Source organism: Colius striatus, chromosome 6 (genome assembly GCF_028858725.1).
Source record: "Colius striatus isolate bColStr4 chromosome 6, bColStr4.1.hap1, whole genome shotgun sequence".
Taxonomy (NCBI): Eukaryota; Metazoa; Chordata; class Aves; order Coliiformes; family Coliidae; genus Colius; species Colius striatus.
The window spans coordinates 4,232,214-4,246,632 of record NC_084764.1 but is presented as its reverse complement, the minus strand read 5'-3'; the positions used below and the strand labels follow the sequence as shown (position 1 = coordinate 4,246,632).

At 42.7% G+C, this 14,419-nt stretch overlaps 1 protein-coding gene across 1 annotated transcript in view; it reads right to left on the bottom strand.

Moving 5' to 3' along the window:
• Positions 1–14,419, bottom strand: part of MAP3K9 (mitogen-activated protein kinase kinase kinase 9) — a 57,521-nt gene that overhangs the window by 10,730 nt on the left and 32,372 nt on the right. The window contains exons 5-10 of the mRNA XM_061997905.1: positions 12,444–12,619; positions 9,637–9,877; positions 8,346–8,468; positions 7,503–7,656; positions 2,367–2,479; positions 894–1,709 (exon numbers count right to left, since the gene is read on the bottom strand). Of these exons, the coding sequence (XP_061853889.1) occupies positions 894–1,709; positions 2,367–2,479; positions 7,503–7,656; positions 8,346–8,468; positions 9,637–9,877; positions 12,444–12,619 (1,623 nt within the window). The remainder of the gene's footprint in view (positions 1–893; positions 1,710–2,366; positions 2,480–7,502; positions 7,657–8,345; positions 8,469–9,636; positions 9,878–12,443; positions 12,620–14,419) is intronic.

Here is a 14,419-nt window from a genome sequence, read left to right as displayed (position 1 = left end):
GGAGGAGACATGACCCATTAAACAGCTTGAATGGATCAGGAAAGCACTTGCACAGCAGGATACGTGGCATCTGTTTGCAGCAAGCAGGACCAACCTCCTGGAAGAGCCATTTAACACTGCTTACTGTGGACACTTCCTGGTTGGTTTTTGTTTAGGGGTGGGAAATGGTGTTTGGGTTTGTTTCGTTTTGCTTTCTAAACATCACATAACTTGTAAATTTTCATGAATACCATTTTAATGGGTATTCTCTGGTGCATTAACCCACATTTCACTGCAGCCTGCCATTCAACAGACAACCTCACATTCTGTTTTACCACTGGGAAAAGTCCAATGAAATCAGGTTTTAAATTATTCTAGTCTCCTTTTTTTCCCCCTCTGAATTACTAAGGCAAGAAAACAGGAAAGCTTTTGTTAAGTTATCAAGTCACAGCCATTCCTAAAGCCTGCAAACACCACCTAACCAGCAAGATCCCTCCTATGTGCAAAAAAATGAAGAGCAACAGTGGCACAGCCCCAAACAGCTTCAGAGACTGAGTTTTCACTGCCTTAGAGATCAGAATCTACTTTGCAGTGGTAACAGCAACACAAACAACTGTATAAAGACAAGAGAGGTGGAATCCAGACCAACTGATACAAGTGTGGAATATTTGTACTTTGGTACCATCTTTGCCTAAGAAATAATATTACACTGCCTCACAGCACAGGGGAACAGAGAGAGTGAGTTCCTTACTGCATTATTCTGTTCACTGTGTAAAAACAGCATGCATGAGCCCTTCTCATGGGCTGCCCAACACAATGGATGGTGTACAGGCAACATGCTTACTTCCTAGCAAGTAACTATACTGTTTGGGTCTTTGTTCTGAAGAGGCAAAGCAAGATGGCTGAAAACCTACCTGCTCCCAGCGCTCCAGTTAAACAACTACTGGAAGGGCATCCACTGGTGGGGCAGCCGTTGACAACGAGCCCGCTCCCTTTGATGGCCCCGTCGGAAGGCGTGCGCCTGTGCGTGCTTTGCTGGGTGTGGGCAGACAGCGTCACGTGTGTGGGGGTCAGGGACTGGTTGGGATCCTGTTTGAACCTCTCGATCTGGACATTGACTAGAGGGTTGGTGATGGCTGGCAAAGGAGCTTTGACTGTCACGGGGCTGACGGGCATTTCGTACACCACAATCTCGTCACTGTCTGAGCGCAGGAGGGAGCGCGTGGAATTACATTCGGAAATGGAAGACAGGGAAAGAAGGGTGAGGGATGTGGATGGCTCTCCTAGCAACAACATGGGATCCTCTTTCTTGAAGATCTTTCGGGAAGGGGGACTAGTGCTCCTGCGTGGGCGGCCAGCTCGCTGGAAAATGCCCTCACGCTTCTTCTTCTCTTCTTTAGGTACTTCTGGCTCCTCCTCAATCAGCAGCTGACACTTCCCCGCTTCTAAGAGATCGAACCCCAGGCCTGCAGCAGCCAGCACTGCTCCGCAGCCAAGCAACGCAACCTCACAGCGCTTGTGGTGGGAGCCGCTCCGTTTGAGGCTGTTGGTGGGTGTCAGCTGTGGGGTGCTAGTAGCAGAGTTCACGGGGGTGGACTCCTCGTTGGCATCACTAGAAGGGCCGTCCCAGTCGTCACTCTTCTGAAAGGGGATGCAGAGGTATGACTGATTGTGCCCAGGTGAAGGGTGTGCTTTGCCCTCCCCGTTAAGACATTCGCTGTCCTCATCATCTGGAAAGCAAATGAAAAGAGATTCTGCGCCGATGTAACACTTTCAGTGGTAAATGTCACCGTCTCACAAACACAAATGAGCTTCTCCTCAGAAGATGCAGCTGTCCTCATTGCAAGCATCATTCACCAATTGCCAAATACTCACAGGCTATTGTCTCCAAAGCAGATAGGCTGAGACAAGCTACTGGAAACACTAGTGAAGCGTGAGAAATTAGTGACACACAAATCTATTTGGGATCAATTGCAGGACAGCATTCCACAAGCAACCTACATCTCAGTTACTTCTAGAGCAAATGTATGTGTTTGGGAGTGAGAAGCAAAAGGCAGGAAAATTACAAGCATCTCTCCTTGCAAGTGAAAGTGTAACCATGCTGCGCTCCTAAAAAGCATTAACAGGAAGGGAGCTAAGAGGTTGCATGGAGCTGGAGGAGAATTAAGAGAAGCTTGTTAGCTGGACAGATAAGAAGCACAAGCAAAGAGGTGAACAAAAAGAAAACCCAGAAGGAGAAATAAGTTACTCCACAAAGAATAAAAGGAAAACAGGTACTACCAAAAGGAAAACACTGCTGTAAGGTACAAGGTGAAGGTCAGAAAAGGAAAGGCTCACTCAAATGTGAATGGATGTGGGGATGAGAATATAAAGTCCTTTGCCCATACCCATCTCTGCTAAGCTGGTGAATCCTGGGAAAGCAGGCGCAGTTCTCTGGATCTTCCCAAGGTTTGGTGCACTGGATGACCACTGTTTGTATCCTTCTACCAGAGCTTTCAGACTGGAAGAGTAGAAAGATGAGAGAAAATGTACCATGCTCATATCAGCTTTCATTCTCTACTTGTGTACTCTCTATTGCTCTACTTAAGGTATGCACCTTGATTACACCAATGATCTTAAAGGTCTTTTCTAACCAGAATGATTCTGTGATTCTAAGACATTTTGCAACATCTTTATGAGTACCTTAAAACACTAAAAAAGTCAGAAAGTCCCTCCTTCATTTGTTACACCGTGGCAGTCAGAAGACCTCTGCTTTGAGTGCAGAAAACCAGAAAGCACCACTACAAAAACCAGATGAAATATTTTCTTTTCAAACTAAGACAAACCTACTATGGCAGGTAAAAATGAAAAAAAATGAAGTGCTCAGCAGGAAGGGGGGGGAAAAAAACCTCCAAAGACATTTCCATGTGAAATACAAATGAACAATGCAAGTCAAAGATCACTCACTGGGATGGTAAGATGCTAAAGATATTGTAACAGTCATGCACAGTCATGGCTCTATACTATAAACTCCAATGTGTCTCCTCTAAATAGAACACTGCATTGAAGTACAGACAGTTAAATGCACAAGTGCTAGATTATGGCAAAAACAGGTAACAAAAATCACAATGTCATAGATTCTTTTACTTAAAGAGAAAAAAAACCCTCAAAACCCACAAAACAAGCGAAAAACCCAAAACCAAATCCCTACTTTTAACCTGCATTTAAAAGTATGTCACCAGGCACCTGAGATTATTAGTCCCCATTCATGGGTATTCAGTACCATCACACTGTTTGTTCCCTGCAGTATTTTTGTGACATCAGGAAGAATTTTTGTCAGCAGCACAGCTTTCTGACATACCAACACTCAAAAGTTTTATTGTTTAGTTATCAATATAGTCTGAACTGGGAGATTTCTGGTGCTTTTCTCCAAACAACAACATGAAGCACGCAGTGACAAGCTAACATGCACTTAGGATAGACAGAAATCAAATAGGCTGAACAATCTCAACTGGACACACAGAGCATTGACTTGTTACTGAAAGAACAGAAAACAGACCTCTTCCAGCTCCATGACAAACTTGCACTGTTCTTTCATAACAATTCATTACCATCCTTTCCTTCCAGAGAAAGAAGGATATGAACATATACAAGTTATCTCTCACGACTCCTGTTTTCCACCAGCATCACTCTGCATTTGGAAGATGGCTTCAATGTACATATTTTTCCTCTGTTCTCTATCTGGGATGCCCTAATTGTCACCAAACTATGTCACTTTAGTAAGGTCACTGTGTCCAAACTTGATCCAGCACATGTTCAGTTGGTTGATGACCATGCTATAGCCATTACACTAAAAGTATCCTGTGCCACTCTCAACTGCCTCCAAGTCCATCATTTCCCCCCTCCATTAACCATTCTAGCACCTGCAGTATGTGGTTATGAACTTGAGTTCAGACAGTACAGTGCTGAACAGACAACCATATAGTTTTACAACAGAGATGTGATTCAGTGTGTGGGTCAGTTCTGATTTACTCCATAATAAACTCAGCTATGCAATACAACCCACCAAATAATGTATGTTGAATCTTAATTATCCATGTGTACAAGATGCATAGTTAGGATAAATACCAGAAATAGAACAGAACATTAAGGGAAAGCTGGTGAATGAAAACAAATGCCATTATTAGTGTCACTACCTCCAAAAGTAAATGTCAAAGCCCTTCCAATATGGGCAGACAACTATTGAGGAAAGGGAGATTTCCATGGTGATGTGGAAACATGCATTCTGTTCCCTGTATGCAAAGGTAGCAAAGTTGTAAGTGACAGGCTGCAGTAATCCTTGGTTTAGTCTTCACTTTACAGTCACAGATATCTAAGAGGTCTTGGGAATCGTCCTTTACTGTAGAGCAAAACACAGCAACTTTGTTTGCTTCCTTATGACTTCTAAGAGTAATCTTGTGCTGTGAAAAAACAGACTGAAGATTTGCTGTTACTGACAAAGCACAGCTCAGTCTGCACAGAAAGAGAAATCTCTACCAGAATAATTTCAAGGCCTGCTACGTTGGCCTCAAGGTTAGAAAATTTTCACTCTTCCTTTTATTTTTCCCTCTTTCTCTCCTCTCCAAATTGTAAGCAGACCCCAAGGCCTGTGAAGAGCACAGGTGCACATCCTCTTAGACATTAGTGTGAATCTAAAACCAATTGGAAGTATGCTGACTTAAGAGTACACTCCTACTACAGCAGTCTTATTCCTCCTTCAAGGAAAGAGCAGCTGGAATGATTTGAAAGCATTAACAGCATCTGTGTCAGTCACCAACATGACAATTCAGGAACCTACAGGCTTCTTCCTGGCAATCTATTTAGATGAAGTAACAGCAAAGCTATTACTCTGTTGTACTGTAGTTACTTGTCTGTTGCTTTTGTTTTTTACTGGCAGGTCAAAAGCCCCTCTCTTTGGGAGTGATAAGGCTTATTTGCTCAGCAAATTGCAAGGATCTTCCCCTCAACTCTAAGCACCTCCAGTGTCTTTGTACTATTCTGTAACACGATGTGGAGGCATTAACACAACACTGTCATGAATAAAAAGTGTTTGTTCCCAGGCTCACCTCTATTTAGCTTGCAAGATTAAGAGAGAATTGCTAATATTAAGCAGTATTAAAGCTTCACCATATATCCTTGAGAACATGCAGCAAGACCACAACATAAAGCTTCATCCAATCTCTGTAATTCAGCACAGCAACCTTCTGCTGCTGTGCATATTCCTTCTTCTCAAAGAGAAATGCAGAAGGGTGAATAATCACTGTATAATATTCCTACGACTGCCTTCACTTTATTTAATTGTAAGTCAGTTTACTCACACTAGAGAATTGCACTGCAATTCCCACAATGTAATTCTTGCTTATATTTGGAATTATATCCTGTGGAAGGCAATTAAAATGATGGAGATTCAAGTTCACTTGATTACAGAGTCATGTAAGCAGCTGGAACAGCAGCACTGCTGCTACTAGAACAGTGTCATGGAGGAGACTTGAACTAGACTTTTCTACCCTAACTCTCTCTCCACTTTACCCCAATTTTTATCCCTCTACCTTCTAAAAATAGAATTAAAACCCACTAAAAATAGCAATCACTCTGTCTTTCGAGTTACTAATGTTTACTGCAACTCTGCTCCCTTTAAATTGATGCCTGGAGTCTGGCATCTTCTCAGCATGAAGCAGTAGTTCACTGGATATTAACCATACTGTCCCCCTCAGCAACACTATTATGTTCCAGATACTCTGCAACATGCCACAGCCATACTGAGCCTGCTTGGCAAGGGGGATGAATCTTAGTTGTAGAGAGAACAAGATAGTTTTAAGAGTAACCATGGTTAGCAAGCAACTTGTTTCCAGCTGTCTGTGTCAAAATGCAATTCAGTGCTTCAGACTGTACAGTAATGAACAGAAAACTGAAGAGCTTTATTCCTAGAATTCTAAGAACATGATTTCAAGTGGTTTTTTTTTAACAGCCTCAGTGATCTCCCCTCCTTTTTTATAATTAATGACTGTAAAGTCTTGTAGCATTCTGCAGAATTATACATTTCATCTACAGAATCATAGAATCACAGAATGGTAGGGGTTGGAAGGGATCTTCAGAGCTCATCCAGTCCAATCCCCCTGCAGAAGCAGGTTCACTTAGATCAGGTCACACAGGAACGTGTCCAGGTGGGTCTTGAAGACCTACAAGGAAGGAGTCTCCACATTCTCCCTGGGCAGCCTGTGCCAGGGCTCCCTCACTGAAACAGTGAAATAGTTCTTTCTTATGTTTCAATGGAACTGTTTGTGTTCCAGCTTCATCCCATCATCCCTTGTCCTGTTGCTAGATACCATAGAAAAATGTGCTGCCCCACCTCCTGACATCCACCATTTAGATATTTGTAAATATTAATAAGATCCTTCTCAGTCTCCTCCAGACTAAACAGCCCCACTTCCCACAGCCTTTCCTCACAAGGAAGATGCTCCAGTCCCCTGATCACCTTGGTGGCCCCGTGTTGGCCTCTCTTCAGCAGTTCCCTGTCCCACTTGAGCTGAGGAGCCCAGAACTAGACACAAGACTCCAGATGAGGCCTCACCAGGGCAGAGTAGAGGGGGAGAAGAACCTCCTTCAACCTGCTGCCCACACTCTTCCTGATGCAATGGGTAAAGCACATTCAGCAGTTGAACCTCCCTCCACATTGCCCTGTTAACATGTCCTACCTTTGAGAGAGAATGTATTTCAATGTCATTAGAACACTTATATCCAGGCCCTCTTGCAGAGGACTGCAGCAGTGATGCATTATGTAAACAACTGCTTTCCAGGAACTTCACACCTGAGCACATAATATTAAAGAGGAGTACTAAACAGTTATTTTCCCTGCTAAAAAAACCATGAGAGAGTCAAACTATCAATTTAGCAAGGGAAAAATGTTTCAAATTCCACTAAACATCACAAGGCTTTCAAACCTCTTAGAAGATGAAAATACTCCCAGGTTTAAAGCATCCACTGGAGACCTAGTATAAATAATTCACACATACAGAGAAAGGAGAAGCCACAGACAAGAATCTATAGAAACAACCTGTATCTCTGCAAAAACCACTTTCAGGGTGTATTCACTCAAGGCACGTTTCCTTGTCAAAGAGCTGAAGAGAATTGCCTGGGTCTACCAGCTACTTCTTAAATAATAGCATTTAAGAAGAGGAAAAAGCACAGCTGAGCAATGTAGAAGAGAAGCAGTTTCAGATATGATATGAAACTACAGGAAGTTGAGTCTGAAATTAAAGAAAAGCCACTGGAGAAACTTTTGCACAGCTAGGAAGTTCTGCTGCTTATGAATACACATAACAAGGTCATAGCAGACACCTTTGAAGGGACTGAATGAAATGCAGTTTTGCAATCTGTTCTGAATCTCTTCACAATAAGTCTGGAAGCAGAAAAGTGTTTGCAAGAGAACAGACAGATCTGCTGTGAGGCAGATCATAAACAGTTTCTGAACCTGGAAACCAGTCTGGTTTCAGGTCATCTCTTACCCATCTTCTCCTGCACCCAGCTCCTTGTGACAAAGTGAGCTCGGTCCCCAAGTGCGTCCCTTTTTCTTCTGGCCTCTCTTCTCTTCTTCCTCTCCTTCCTCCTTTGGAAGGACTGAGCTTCGTCCCCATGTTTTACTACTTTCAGCAGGAGTCACTTCACAGGGGGAGGAACAGTGGAAAACAGGGAAGAAAAACATCCAGAAATTAATGAATTCATTCCACAGTAACATGAAAACCAAAACATAACAGGGATAGTAATGAAAATGTTCATTCAGGCTTCTGTCCCATAACTCTGACCATTTATCAACACAGATCTAGCCACCAGATCCCTTCAAAACTAGCATAGCTAGGCTTTAAAGCTTTATTCCATCATTGATTTCTCTTTTAGAATCACCAGTTTGATACCAGGCACACAAGTGTCACAATATCCAGCGTAAACACTACACATTTATTCACATCCCTTCCATGCTTCTAATACAGGCTTGTCTGCCTAACTCAGTTTCATTGTGGGAACGCCATTTTCATGACAAGCACCCTTGTTTTTCTTTCCTTCCAACAGTAGTTTGATCTGCTTCAATGTTTCTCTCAAAGAATGGATCTTCTATACAATCAAAGAACAATGCTTCAAGAACTTGGGTAAGGAAAAGTTGAACTCCCAAGGTGATACTCCCCCCATCACCAACTCCATCCATCTCTCTAAATTGCATCAAGGCACAAAGCAAACACATTAAGAACTTTGTTTTTTCCCTTTCTACACTCCTGCCCTAGATATGGAATCTTAGCATCTTACCACGCTGACAGACTGCATATTTCCCAAATTCAATACTACATTGAGCTCCTTACACTGTATGGCCCTGAGTCTGGGAATAATGGTAGGACTTGCAGGAGGGCTGGAGCAGCTACTGATCAAGCTTTTCCTTTTATCCATCGTTGGAGAAGCCTGCACAGTGAATTTATGCTGAAAGTCTGTTTACCAAAAGAGAAAGAAAAAAAGTTCAAAACAAAAAGAAATGGAAACAAAAGCAGAAAGACACAGTTAAAATGTGTATTTGATGTAAGAAAAAAGAAACAATGATGTGTAGTAACTCTCAAAGAATATAGTTTACAGGATCTATGTAGAAATGAAGCTTTATAGCTAATTGCTATCCTTTTATCATACATTCAGTTACTTCAGAACGAAGATGTGTACTCACAGTCATGAAGATGTAACTGCTTAAGGTGTGTGAGTTACACACACACACATAGATCCTCACATGCTGGCTGACATTTATGTCAAAGTATACCCCTGTACAAATTCCCTTCACCTTATCTCTGAGTTTCAAGCTAAGCAAAACCATCAGCAAGAGCTGTTTACAGGTCTAGTGAAAGGCATAGTTAACATTCACGTTTTATCACCATTGCTCCTCTGAACAGCCAGTCTCAGAAAACAAAGAACAGAGTGTAAACTGTCATCCTTGAGGTTATCATGAGGTTTTGGTGACTTGGAAAACCTACACTCTTGTTTTTACAAATGTGAATCTCCACACAGACTGAACAGCAGAAATAGTAAGGATTCAACACTTCCTAAAACCAGCACATCCACTCTTGAGAGTGAGCTCCCTGACACCTCACCAATATTAAACATTTCTTGCAGAAGGGTAGTGTGAGAGGTCACTAGTGTGTCATAAATACAAGTTCATATATGAACTAACAACAGAGGGCTGTAGTCTCACAGCTATCAACATATTTTGCACCAAGAAATCCAGGAGATTATGGTTCCTGCTGCAGCCTTATGTAGAATATTCCCCAGAGTGAGAGCTTCCATCATTTTTATGTACATCCTTTATTAAACTGATTATTTTGAGGATTAATAGGTTAAGCTGCAACATCTAGATTTTGACCATGAAACACAGTCATCAACTATTAAACATGTAACATCTCAGATTTACTTCTGACCTTCATACTTGGAACTTTGGGGAACGTCAGCCAGAAGAGCTTCAAATTTAGTGTCTTGAACCCAAAGAGGGATGTTTTTTGTTTCCCAAAGCACATTCAATTCATTCTAATGTATAAGTATCAGTAAAAAGGAGCTAGCAAAGCTACAGCTTCACCTGTTCCTCACATTTCAGCTGACACAGCCTAACATGTCACTAACCTGAAGGCAGGCTGATATGATTGCCATCTTTTAACTTGAGCCGGTTCCTCTTGAACTTCCCCATGCGTTTCTTCACCCGAGGCTTCTCCTGACACAGCTGGTGGATGATGATATTGAGCTCCCTTTCCAGGATGTCAATCTCACGTTCTGCCAGCTCCTGTTCCCTCCTTCGTAGCAACTCCTCGTGGTTCTTCTGTTCAACAGCAGCACGAGACAGCTCTTCTTCCCATGTGCGCAGCTCCTGCAGGGAGATAAGAAAGGAGAAACAAAAAGCTACCTTTTGTGGCCTGTGGCTTAAGACTAACATCTATTCTCAAGGCAGAGCAGTAGTGGCTTGTGCTCACAGCACTGCTGGCAGCACTGCTTAAAAGCTCAGCTAAAAGCCAAAAACCTAAAACAATCCTCAAGAACTTGTACACTTGTCCTTCAAGGCCTTTTGTATCAGTATGAAAATCTGGACATTGGCACTTGTGAAGCCACACCTGGAATCCTGTGTCCAGGTCTGGGCTCTCCAACACAACAAAGACATGGATGTACTGGAGAGAGCCCAGCAAAGGGCCATAAAGATGATTCAGAAAAGGCAGTATCTCACCTATGAGGAAGGGCTGAGAAAGATAGGAGTGTTTATCCAAGTAAAGAGAAAGCTTAGGTAGGAGAAAGTGAGGTCTTATAAAAGATACACACAAAAATGTGTGTATAAAAACCTGAAGGAACAGTGCAAACTGTGCAGCAGTGGCCAGTGACAGAACAAGAGGCAATGGGTACACAGTGAAATACTCCAGATTCCCTCTGAACACTTCTTTTACTGTGCTACTGAGCACTAGCACAGGTTGTGTGGAGTCGCTCTCCTTGGAGATATTCAAAAGCCACGTGGACATGGTCCTGAACAACTGGCTCTGCATGGCCAGGCTGCCCAGATGGGTTGTGGAGTCTCCTTCTCAGGAGACATTCCAAACCCAGCTGGATGAGTTCCTGTGTGCCCTACTCTAGGTGGTCCTGCTGTGGCAAGGAGTTTGCACTGGATGAGCTTTCCAGGTCCCTTCCAGCCCTTGAGATTCTGGGATTCTGTGAAGAATGACCTCCAGAGGTCCCTCTAACTTCAGCCATCCTGTGATTCCATGAAAAGGAAGCAAATCTTGAATCAGTGCATGAGAAAATATGCTGGCTATCTGACACTAACATGCTTACAAGAGCCTTTGGAGAGTTCCATGCATACAGGAACCCATTTTGGAAGATTTATTCATAACATTGAAAATAAGGAATCCTTGCTTTCCCATTCAGTAAGTACCTATCTTAACTTCTCCATTAATTTAAACTGTTTAACAATAACTTTGCCATCTTATGCCTCACAACATAGCAAAAAAAAACCATAGCTCTGACAAAAACAAATGAAAACACCAGGAGGTCATTCCCATCATTTTCCACAAAGCATGGCTGCTCCTTAGGCATAAACATACAAAAGGCAAACTTTTAAATATTTCCCTTGTTGACAAAATGAACCAATTGAAATTGTCCTTGAGACCTCAAAATGCCTTCTCTCTGCACTCCTCTCCTCTTACCACAAGGTCAAAAGAATAATTATCTCCATAATTATCTCCTGCTGGCTAACTCCACTGGAGAAAGTAGAAACTGAAAAACTCAAGTTAAGCTTCAGAGGAATGATCAGACAGATTTTTAGTTTGGATTTCATTTTTTACTAACATCACTGTCAGCTGTACCATCACCACAGAGGTTTGGTGCATTTTACTCATCAAGTGAATAGGATACAAAACTCTCTTTCTCCGTTTCTAGAGGAACATGATACTCAAAACCTGAGGGCAGTCAAGCTACTACTGTTTGGTCTTCTCTCTGTTGAAGTTTCTGGTTTTCAGCAACTGCTCCAGCACAGTTATGCCACAGGACAGGGAAATGCCTATTAGCTATCTCATTTTCCCCAAAAGCCACTACAATATGTGAATAGGAATGTTTTAAGTATTGCTGTAGGACTTCTCTCCCCTGCCCCAAAGTCTCCTTTTCTTTCTCTCTGCCTCCTAAACCCAACTTCTGAGCTGCTTATTATGAATTTATCTTTAGACAAGGGACTGTGAGCTCAGAAAAACATTGTTACTTTAGTGATGCCTCTGCAGTATTTCACACCAGCAGATTCTGTAAGGACCTTCTGTGCAGCAAGTTGTGTTTTCTGCAAGCCTGCTTGAAGAAAACTGCTGCTTTTTCACTTCTATTCTTTGAGACTGACGACCACAATTCCTTTTATTTCTGCTAGCATCTTTGTTTCCTGCTCTTTACCCAGATGGGCTTCAATTATAACAGTTACTGGGCCATTCCCCTGGTAGCACTCATGTTTATTATAGCCTCCCCACTATGGCTGTGATCAAAATCTGGAAAACACAAACCTGACAGAACCAAAGCTGCAATGTTTGCTACAGTGTATAAGCTGAATCTACCCCTCCTACTTTTACTGTTAACAGTCATCATTGGGCTTCTCAATTAAGATGCTAACAGTGAAATAGCTATTAGATGCATTAGACAACAAAGGCAACTCATCATGGCAGTTTGCACAGTGTATAATGGAAGCTCACTCCAATATTAGCAAGAGCAGTAGCTCAGGTTGCAGGTATTTATTTTACTTATGATACTACCCTTGTGTGCATCATAATCTGCCATTGATTAGGGACTTATTACAAGCTCCAGTAAAGCACTCACAAAATTAACTCTGGGATGCACCAAGCAATGATCCCCGTAGGCATCATGAAAAGGGAAAATGATAAGCCAGAGAGCACAAGCATGGAGTGCTTTTCTCTGCTTACCTTTTCTTTGGCTCTGAGCTGATCAAACATCTCTTGGATCTCTTGTTTCCAGTCTTCCTGTAGGGAGTGGAAGGAATCTTTGGGCATTTCAAAGAAACCAGACTCTTCTATGGCGGTGAGATGGTCTAGGATAGTGGCAAAGGAAGGTCGTGAGTGTGGGTCAGGGTTCCAACAATCTAGAACAGGACAAAGACAAGCAACTGTTAAGCATCTCTTAGTATGGAGGTTTGAAAGGATGAGTAGTACTTTACTGATCCCCAGTGGCTAAGAGTGGCATGCACACCACCTGTGGTACCCCATCTTTCCCATTTCCCACTTGCATTGACTATTCTCTAATCATAAGTCAAGTATGGAATGAATGCTTTCATGCTTAGACTATACCCAACATCACTTAAAACCTTTCACTACCTGGTCTCTAGGTTCTACTGCAACAACATGCCAAGTAAAACAGAGGTTTGCTAATTGTACAGACAGTTACATTTTCAAGCATCTATTTAAAAATCATAAATAATTTCTGCAAATATTTTGCTCTAAGTTGTGTGTGCTCAGAGTGCAGGACTATGCCAGACTTTGCAAACAGTTATTTCATCACACTTACACTGCAGAGTTAACAGCCATACAAGCAGAAGGACAGTTGTTTCTAATGGCAAACTCTAACACTAAGCTGAGTCATTAGGAATCTCTTCCACAAGTGCAGAGTCCTGCATCTCAGGAGAAATGACCCCCTGCAGCAGGACAGGCTGGGGGTGACCAGTTGAGGGAGGTTTTCCTGCCCCTCTGCCCTGGTGAGGCCTCATCTGGAGTCCTGTGTCCAGTTCCGGGCTCCCCAGCTCAAGAGGGACAGGGAACTGCTGGAGAGAGGCCAGTGCAGGGACACCAAGATGACCAGGGGACTAGATCAGGGGACTTTCCTTATGAGGAAAGGCTGCAGAATCTGGGCCTGTTTACTCTGTAGAAGAGGAGACTGAGGGGTGACCTCACTAACACTTACAAGAATTTGAAAGGTGTGTGTCAAGAGGATAGGGCAACATTTATTTTCTGTAGTGTCCAGTGATAGGACAAGGGGTAATGCACACAAGCTGGAACACTTAAACACAAGGAGAAACTTGTGTGGTGTTGAGGTGAGGGAGCCCTGGCCCAGGCTGACCAGGGAGGGTGTGGAGGCTCCTTCTCTGGAGGTTTCCAAGCCCACCTGGACATGTTCCTGTGTGACCTGATCTAGGTGGGACCTGCTTTAGCAGGGGAGTTGGACTGGATGATCTCTAAAGGTCCCTTCCAACCCTACCATTCTGTGATTCTGTGATTACAAGTCTCTCAATATGCTCAAACTATTATTGCTTAAAATGCTCACTGGATTCAAGACACACATAATTGCAGCACAAGGCCAGAGTTACAGAAGTGTTGTAGACCTCATAGTTGAAAAAAATGGAAGTCTTCCTAAAAAAAATATTGGTGATGACCTAAATGACATTCCTCCATCAGTTTTGTGGCCTGAAATACACAGGGGAGCAAGCTGGAATTAAAGATAACTAACACTTCACAAGGTCTGTGCAACTGCTGAGGCTTGGTTTTTGCAGGTCCTTTTTATTTGAGTGTCACTGGGATGTTGCATTTGGGAGCTTTGGTTTCAGAACTGCTGGTATTTAAGCATGTGATCAAGTTCCAAGAGGCAGAATAAGACAGAACACATTTGTGTTTATGGATTTCAATTTGCTCCTCTTATGGAAATAGAGAACTGAGGATGTTACAGAGTGCTCTGAAGGTCCCCTGCTGCTAACCAATTAAGAGCAACGGGTTGATACAATTGGACTGTCAGTGCCATAATCCCTGCTTCTTTACTCCAGGTTTTAAGCATGGCAAAGCAAAACATGACCCAAAGTAAAATAAAATGCTGCAGCCAGCCAAATGCATGAATGAGTGAACAGGATAACTATGCAGGTGGCCTGTGGCTTTTATTTTCCCAGGCCCAGATCTGC